This window comes from Apium graveolens, chromosome 6, assembly GCF_009905375.1.
Source record: "Apium graveolens cultivar Ventura chromosome 6, ASM990537v1, whole genome shotgun sequence".
NCBI lineage: Eukaryota > Viridiplantae > Streptophyta > Magnoliopsida > Apiales > Apiaceae > Apium > Apium graveolens.
The window spans coordinates 34,784,545-34,794,328 of record NC_133652.1 but is presented as its reverse complement, the minus strand read 5'-3'; the positions used below and the strand labels follow the sequence as shown (position 1 = coordinate 34,794,328).

The following is a 9,784-nucleotide window of genomic DNA, read 5'->3' as shown; positions in this document are numbered from 1 at the left end:
TTTGACTAGTTGCGGTCGAATTTACATGTACCATTATATTTTGGCTCCCCTGCCCTTCTGTATAAATCCCCTGTTTTAGTTTAACACATCCCCTGTTTTAGTTCAACATAGCAAAAAATATATAAATAAATCTAACATATATTTAAATCTAACATAAATAAATCTAACATATATTTAAATAAACTCAAATTAAATCAGTTAAACTAATAGAAATATTTTTCCGTACATATTTCATAAAAATGTCAAATTACACTAAATCATCGTTATCACTTAATTCATCATTTTCGTTCTCATTGGAGTCTTCGTCTTCGTCTTCTTCATATTTTTTATTTTCTTCTTCCCCATTGTCATCCATTGAATAGTCATTTTCAAACATCCTCAAGTCAATAAAAAAATTTGAGGGATCACGAACAATAACTCTTTCGACGTGTGATGATGAAGCATTTGCCACTTCATTTTGTAGAGCATCATCATCAATTTTGTTCCTTTCTTGAGTTGACACACTTTCATCAACTAGTCGTCTCTTCGTTGTTAGAACCGTGTACCATGATGATTTCGCATTCAAAATATTCGGTGCATAGTATACTTGATGGGCTTGACTAGCCAACACAAAAACATCTTCGGCATTTAGTTTTGATTTCACATCCACGGTTGTCATCCGATGTTTATCAACTTTGACATGTTTTGTATGATCAAACCAATGACATTTGAAGACCATCACTTTATGTCCATTATGATATAAGAGTTTGAAAATTTCTTTTATTCTTCCATAATAGTTTCCATAACTTTCTTTATAAGAAGTCCCTACAATTATAAATGTATTAAATTTGAGAACAAATGGAAATGAAAAGGTACAACTATGATATTAAGAAAAAAATAAATTTCTCACCTATGACAATCACACCGGAATTTGGTGAATTGAGCTCATTTGTGTTTACGCAATCAAATTTGTAACCATTGCACTTTCATGCTTTATAAGACTCCACTTTATTCAATGGACCTCTTATTAGGTCTATAAATTTTTCCTTGAACTTCTCATCATCTTTGACCTAAAATAATATGTGAGAAAATTAATGTATCCGAAATTTGTAAATATATGTGCATTTATAAAATGAAATGCATACCCTTCTTTCGAACCAAGCTCTAAATTGTTCTTTTTGAAATTTTTCCTTTTCCGCATCATAAAAATGTGGGTATTGTCGTTCTACCAACTTTTGGAATCCACTATATATATTCAAATTGAAACAATCATAAATTATATTGTAAACTAAATTAAATTGCAAAAGTAATACTAAAAATATCTTACCGCAAGTACTTTGCAACCTCCGACAAATTAATAAGAATATAGTATGTCACTAGTTCATATTCATCACCACTCAACATTTTATCTTTAGTCCGTAGACTAGGATGTGTTGGATATGTGTACACTTCTAACAAATTGTCATCATGAAACATTCGAGGGGCCTCGTTTCTTCGTAATTTATTACGCATCATTCCATTTTTGGAATCAAAATACAACGTGCAAAAGTGTACACATTCCTCCTCAATATAGTGTTGTGCCATCGAACCCTCCGCTCGAGCTTTGTTTCCCACTTTCAATTTCAAGTTGTGCAAATATCTTTCAATGAAATACATCCAACGCCCATTAGCTGGCCCACCCAACTTACACTCGGTTGCTAAATGTAATGGCAAATGCTCCATAGGATCAAAAAAATCAGGAGTGAAAACTGTTTCAAGTTTGGACATTATCCTCACTATATCTTTCTCCATTTTTTCCAAATCTGAGTACTTGAGATTTAAAGAGCATAAATCTTGAAAGAAGTTGCACAATTCAATTATAGGATCAGCTACATGCTTCGGAAGAAGGTCACGACAAACGATAGGTAACAATTTTTGCATGAAGACATGACCGTCATGTGATTTCATATCACGAATGCAATTTTTTGCCCAATTTACACACCTGGATATATTTGAGGCATAGCCATCTGGAAGTTTCAATGACTCAATCCACTTGAACAACTTATGAACTTGTTCCTTTGAAAGTGTGTATGGTGCATGGGGTTCAGTGCCATCACCTCGAATCCACAACTCACGGTGTACACGTAATTCTTGACAATCTTTTCTTGATTTTGTGTTATCTTTGGTCTTCTTTCCATCACCAAGAATTGTGTAAAAAATATTATCAAATACATTCTTTTCTGTGTGTATAATGTCAATATTGTGACGAAGGCTAAGTGTCTCCCAATATGGAAGCTCAAAAAATGGAGAAAAATGTGTCCAATTATGTGTCACCCCATAATCTCTTGGTTTTTTCTTATGTGACTTTCCTGGAGGGGGAACTGTATCTGCTCACACATCACCTTGACCCTGCCCCCTGGATGTCTAGCACAAACTGATCGTGTCTCTACACTTCCAAATTTAGTACTCCTTCGTAGGGGATCTTCTAACTCCAAAAAATATCGAGCAGTGCCATAAAAACTTATTTTGCCACCATGTTTGAGTTGTTTACCTTTTACTTCTCCCATGCAAACTGGACATGATAACTTACCTTTGGTGGACCACCCGCTAAGCATGGCAAGTCCAGGAAAGTCACTAATCGTCCATAACAGTGCTGCCTTCATGATAAAATTTGTGCGTGAGAACATGTCATATGTTTCAACCCCGGTATGCCACAACACTTTCAATTCATCAATCAAAGGTCTAAGATAAACATGTAAGTCTTTTGTCGGATCTGTCGGTCTGGGGATAAGAAGAGGCATGAATATATATGGAGCCTTTGTACACATAGAGGGAGGCAGGTTGTAAACAACAACCACCATAGGCCATATTGTATACTCCTTCGCGTACTTGTCGCGAAAGGGGTCAAATCCATCTGTAGAGAGCCCGAGTCTTACATTTCGAATCTCTTTTGAAAATCTTTGAAATCTTCGATCAAATTATTTCCATTCATCTCCATCCGCTGGGTGACTTAGTTCACCTTCAACTGCAATTCTATCATGGTGCCATCTCATAGCTTTTGCAGTAGTCTTGGCCATGAATAGACGCTGCAATCTCATGGTAATAGGAAAGTAACGCAAGATTTTTCATGGAATCTTCTATTTTTTAGGATCTTTCTGCTTCTGGTATCTGTCCCCATTGTATATATCACACTTTATCTTGCCACTATGTTCCTTGTAAAATAACATGCAATCATTCTCGCAAGCATCAATTTTTTCATACTCAATATGCAATCCTTTAATCATCTTTCGCATGTTGTAGTACTTTTCGGACAATTTATGATCATCGGGTAATTCCAATCCAATGAGATGGAGCAAGTCATCAAAGCCATTATTACTGCAATTATGCTTATTTTTCCACTCAAGCAACTTCATTGAGAACTCCAATGTTGTAAAATTGACATTCTTTGGATAAATTGGTTCAGAAGCAGTATTCACCATCGTGTAAATTTTTTTTCCATTTCATTTGGTTCTTCCTCAAAACCCTCGCAATCATCAAAATCATCCTCATCATGTGCATCATACATATCAACGGCTCTATATCCAGAACTCGTTCCAACCTCGACTTGTGATATATTTTTCTCTCCATGACGATCCCATGTAGTATACCATTTCATGATACCATGTCGATACAAATCATTTTTCACGGTACTAGGCTTCTTAAAGTACTTATTTCCACAATCTTGACACGAACATTTTATAAGACCGTTATCTTCTTTTTCGCTATGTTCTATAGCAAATTCAATGAATCTATCCACACCGGCTTTATGTTCTTCCGTTAAATAATTTGCCTCATTAAACCGGTTACGACCAATCCAACTACGATCGGATGCCATCTACAAATGCGCACATACATGTAATTATTAACCACTAATAATATCAACATTTTACACTATTTATCATCCTATTGAAAAAATTAGTAAAAAATCCAAATTATATGTATAAAAGTTATGCAATTATATCAAAGGAAGGATACAAACATAAAAATAAATGAAAATAGATAATTATACTTACTTGATGATTAAGGATGATCACATTAGTGCATAATGGGTGGAAAAAGGGAGAAGATGGGGGAGAGGGGACAGTTGCGGCTGTTAGAAAGGAAGACAGTAGGGTTGCCAAAAGGAGCTACTAAATTCAACCGAATTTAGAAGAAAACAGGAAGTGGCTAAATACAACCGAATACGGTCGTATTTAATTTTCTACACCAGACGGTCGTATTTAGTTTTCCACCACAAACGGTCGTATTTAAGTTTCTACCACAGATGGTCGTATTTAATTTTCTACACCAGACGGTCGTATTTATAATTGCTGACGTACGTCAATGACTTGGCCTTAAAACCAATTCCTTTCGGTTGAATTTAGGAGCATGTGTTTTACAAAAACCCGGGAAAATTCAGCCTATTTTGGCGCCGAAAATTGGAAAGTGCGGGAAATACTAAATTCAACTGAAATCAGTTGTATTTAGGAGTGCCCAATAATTTAACAGGCGGGAAAATTCTCTCTATTTTTTTGGCAAGGGTAAATTTAACCAACATTCGGTCGAATTTAGGAGCACGGCTAAATTTAACTACCAGCGGTCGAATTTATGGCTAAATACGACCGCGCTAAATACCACCGGTGTTTTATATGACCGTTTTCGGTTGTATTTAGCCGCACCCTTAATTTCAACTAAAATCGGTTGAATATGACTTCGGTCGTATTTACGCGGTTGTATTTAGCCTTGTTTTCTTGTAGTGAATACTAACAGTTCATCAAAGTGTTTAAATCTATCAATACAATCCTCAACGACAATCAGATGGAAATAAGAACTTCCTCGTCCACCATGAACAATCTCGATCAGGAACTTGGAATCACATTCAAATATACATTTTGTTTTCCTCCATTTCTTCGTCCATGTCAAAGCTTCTTTAAGGCTTAAGTCTTCTGCTTCTCATGGTTGAAACTGTCCTAGTATAACATTTCTAGCTCGAAGAAATGTACCTTGTTCATCACCGATAACACACCCCACTCCTATATGACCTGTTCCCGGCGTACATGCTGCACCAGTGTTGATTTTTATCCATTCCTTAGGTGGTGTGCACCACTTTCGGTCACCAGTACCATACTGTACCACCCTCCTAGTATGCTCCGCCTTTTTGCGTTTCCATTCCTCAAACATACTGCAGGCCTTAGAATAGACTCCAAATGATGACATATTAATATGATTTCAAACCCAGGTATTTCTTCGCTGCCAAAGATTCCAACGCAGCAGACTTATCATCAAAATTTGCTCCTTTTGTCCTATTTGAAACACTCGCTTCATGAGCACCAAGACAGTGTCGTTTAGTTCTGTTGTAACAAGTCTACTAAGTCCAGCATTCTGCCATACTTCTTGAGCAAACTCACATTGAAACAAAATATGTAGGTCATCCTCCACATGCAGTTGGCACCAAGAGCACATTTTACGGATGTTAGACATTTTTTCTTACCAAGGCTACGGCTGTGGGCAAACAATTTCGACAAGCACACCATGCTAGATTTAGGACCTTACAAGGTAATTTTAAATGCCATAACTTTCTCCAAAATTCGCCATCTTGACACTCATTTTCTTCTCTCAATTTTCCACAACAGCTTCTTACAGTGAACTCACCTTTGTCCATGACTGAGCATTCAGTCAGTTCGGTCCAAAACGGGACCGAGCCGAATAAACTGAAAAACCGAATAGTCATTTTGTTGGACCGAACCGGACCGAAGTTATATTATGGATCAGACCGAATCGAACCGAAATAATTTGGTTCGGTCAGGTTTTGGACCGAATAAACCGATTTTTTTTGTCAAAAAGAAAATTGCATTAAAAATTAAACCACAAAGTGTAAAATCTAGAATATAATTAAAGTAATGTGATATGTAGAGTTCTAATAGTGTATTAATACAATTAAAAATTAAAAATTATGATTATAATTTTTAAGATATATGTAAAATGTATATAATATAAAATTATAGTATTTATGATTTGGTTTATTCGGTCTATTATGTCTATTCGATCCGGACCAATTTTTTTTAAAAGAACCGAATCATACTGAATTTTATTTCAGTCTATTCGGTCCGGACCGAATAGACCGAACATCTGAAAAAATTAGGACCCAACTGAACGATTCAGTTCGGTTTTTTGATTTCGGTTCGGTTTTGCTCGGCCCTACCTTTGTCGTCAAGAGGCCAAAACCATGAATTCTTCTTTTCTCGGCACTGACAGTGGGATTTGGTGTATGAGGTTTCTCTCTCATTCATTACAAATATCATTTAGAATGTCTTCATCCAACCACCCGTAGTTGCATCCGTTAAACTGTAAACCGTTGCATTCTCCAGTTCCATTGACATGTCGGTCGACAGGAAGCCATTTATCGAGCAAGGTAGCCATGGAACTTTCCAAATCTTTGTATCCTTTCCATCCCCTATCCTACATATGCACCCCTGTCGAATAATATCCTGTGATTCCAGGATACTGCGCCACACATAGCTGGGATTTGATCCCATTGTCGCATTCAAAAAATCTGTATCAGGGAAATATCGTGCACTCATGAGCTATGTTACCAGAGGATTTATGTGTTTTACTAACCTCCACGCTTGCTTAGCGAGCATTGCAGTATTAAAAATCTAAAACTTCTTAAAACCCATACCACCATCTTCCTTGACCGTACAAATCCTGTCGCACGATAACCATTTGATTCCTTTATTAGCTCCATTGTTAACCCACCAAAATGCGTTCATCGCTTTTTCAATTCCATCACATACTTCTGCAAGAATCAAAAATATATTCATCCAGAAATTAGGAACAACCCGTGCTGCTGTTTTTAATAAAAGTGCCTTTCCTGCCTTTGAAATTGGTTGGTTCTGCCACCCATGTAGTTTCTGTTACACTTGTTCTCGGAGAAAGTAGAACGTCTCAGTTTTATTTCGTTCAATAATCATGGGCATTCCCAAGTATTTCCCCGGATTCTGATGCTCGTTAACTCCCAGTTAATCAGTTAATCAGGGTGGTGACCTTAAATGTCACTTGAGAGTTAAAAATGGCCCTAAATGTCACTTCAAAACGGTACATCGTGTACCGTTTATGCAAAACACCTAAAACGGAATTTCGTGTAACGTTTTGGCATTTTGAATTTTTTATTTATGCGCAAAACGGTAGATAAAGTTCCGTTTTGGTACAAAACGCTATATGATGTACCGTTTTGAGCCAAAACGCTACTTCAACCACCGTTTTGCACATTATAAAAAAATTAAAAAAAAATTAAAGTACCAAAATGGCAAACTATGTACCGTTTTGCATTAAAAAACAAAACGGAAGATGAAGTATCGTTATGAACTGATATTTTGGGCCATTATTTTCAAAAGTGACATTTTGGACCATTTAACACTCAAAAGTGATATTTTGGTCCATTGTTCAGTTAATCACAAACATCTTTTCTACACTCCTATGTTATATTCCTATGTTATATTTATATGCTTAATATGGTACGGTTGTGTGATTTGGTCGTCATACCTAACAATGTCATTTCACAAGTGTTAAAATCATAGAAAACTTCCCCAGGGACCCTGTTTCTATTGGTGGAAACGGTAATTTTTACAATAAACTCTAATTGTTTTTAATACATTTATAATACATAAGTATTGACAATAAAGAGCATTGAATTTAAAATATTTTAATATATCAAAATATTAATATAATTAAACATATATAATACATAAATATAAATGTATTGCAAAGAAAATACTAACATGTAAATAATCAAATTAACATGAAAAGCAAAAATGTAACATATTTATACATGAGATATAATAACCATAACATAAACACTATAAAATAAATATAAAAAAAACTTGAAAATATATCATATATTACTTAACATGTTTTAAAATATATTTTACACAATATAATTTAAAAAGATATAAATAAGAGAAAATAATAATCACTTACATGTAAAAATAAATTTTACTACACTATATTTTGGTAAAATAATAATTACCACATAGATGTGTTATAAAAAAACTTTTAGGATGACTTTAAATTTTTAGTTACAAATTTCACTACACATTTATTCCCAATATTTATGCTAAAAAATAAATAAATTAACAAATATAACATAAAATAATATAAAAATCGATATTTAGATTTATTGAAATTAATATTTTGCAAAAATATAGTTGTAAATAAGTTAAAAATATATATTTTATATAATATAACTTAAAAAGATATAAATAAGAGAAAATAGTAATTATAAAAATGTAAAAATAAATTTTACTAGACTTAGTAAAATAATAATCACCACATAGACATGTAATAAAAAAAAACTTTTAAGATGCATTTAAATTTTTATTTACAAATTTCACTACATAAATATTTCCAATGTGTATGCTAAAAAATTAAATACAAATCAACAAATATAATGTACAATTATACAAAATTAGATATTTAGATTTATTAAAGTTAATATTTTGCACAAATATAGTTGTAAATAAGTTTTAAAAAAATAATTTCACTAAAATAAACAAAAAATTTATTGTATATAGTATAACAATGATACTAAGAAATACATAAAAAATTACAAACTTTGTTCATATTAAAATTACAAAAATAAAAAAAAACACATCAAAACCACACTCTAAAATTAAATGAAACTATATATATGCGTGTGTCTATATATATATTACTACCATTAAAAGTAAATACTATCAATTTATAAGATTAAATTAACAAGTACAACAATTTTTAAAAGAAAATTAAAAAATTTAAAAATATTACAATAATATTTATAAATCATCACGTGGATCGCATGGGTATAAAACTTAGTCCTATATATAATTGGTGTAATTCAGAAATATAGGGATAATATTGTTATTTTAGAAATGTTAAAATAATACAATTTTTCTACGCTACAAATGTATATAGCTCGAGAAAGAAAAAATATCGCAATCAGATAGCTGACTACGTAACCAATTAAGTTATAAAATTTAACTTTTAATTAAAATGCTATTATAGAAGAAAAAAAATACAAGTAAATTTATATTCATTATATATTAAATATCTCGTGCAGCTATAAATCTAGTATTATTAATGTGAGGATTCAAAATTGGACACTTAGATAGAAGTGACATAGAACTAACTCTTTATATAACTTTTAATTAAAATGCTATTATAGAAGAAAAAAATTACAAGTAAATTTATATTAATTATATATTAAATATCTCGTGCATCGCACAGGTATAAATCTAGTATTGTTAATGTGAGGATTCAAAATTGGACACTTAGATAGAACTAGCTCTTTTAACTCGTGAAATGTTCGTGATTTTTTCAAGATTATATTTTGTATCTCTTTCGTGCAAATGTGATTGATGATTAATATGATAGTTAATGTCAATATTTCAAAAATTAATTGCCTAATCGATGATTTTTTAACACCTATGGTACAAGTTTTTAATACCTAGTCAAACTTGAATTTGAATTTTTTAAATTTTACTATTTTGTTTTAAAACAGTACTTTATAAAGTCTAGAAATGAAATTACATATGTACATATTTATTAAACTTATTTTCAATTATTTTATCAAATATTATCAAAAAGGACAATGTATTTTTAAATTCTAATATTGTTAGTGTGTTATTAAATTTAAAAGAAAAATATCCAATTAATTATTATAGCCAGGAACATTAGTTACGAGTACTTATTTGCAATCTTGTTTAATGTTTTTTTGTCAAAATGTGACAATTTCATTAATAAAATTTCAAAATATAATAAGAGTATATGTTCC

The 9,784-nt window shown here is 32.4% G+C and overlaps 1 protein-coding gene across 1 annotated transcript; it reads right to left on the bottom strand.

The window, feature by feature from the left end:
* Nucleotides 1-247: 247 nt before the first annotated feature.
* LOC141664886 (uncharacterized) lies at nt 248-3,056 on the bottom strand. Its single transcript, XM_074470844.1, has 6 exons — nt 2,978-3,056; nt 2,549-2,872; nt 1,307-2,345; nt 1,125-1,224; nt 1,001-1,049; nt 248-804 (listed from the first exon to the last, which is right to left on the bottom strand). Exons 1-6 carry the CDS (start codon nt 3,054-3,056, stop codon nt 248-250), a joined length of 2,148 nt encoding a protein of 715 aa, XP_074326945.1.
* Nucleotides 3,057-9,784: the final 6,728 nt, after the last annotated feature.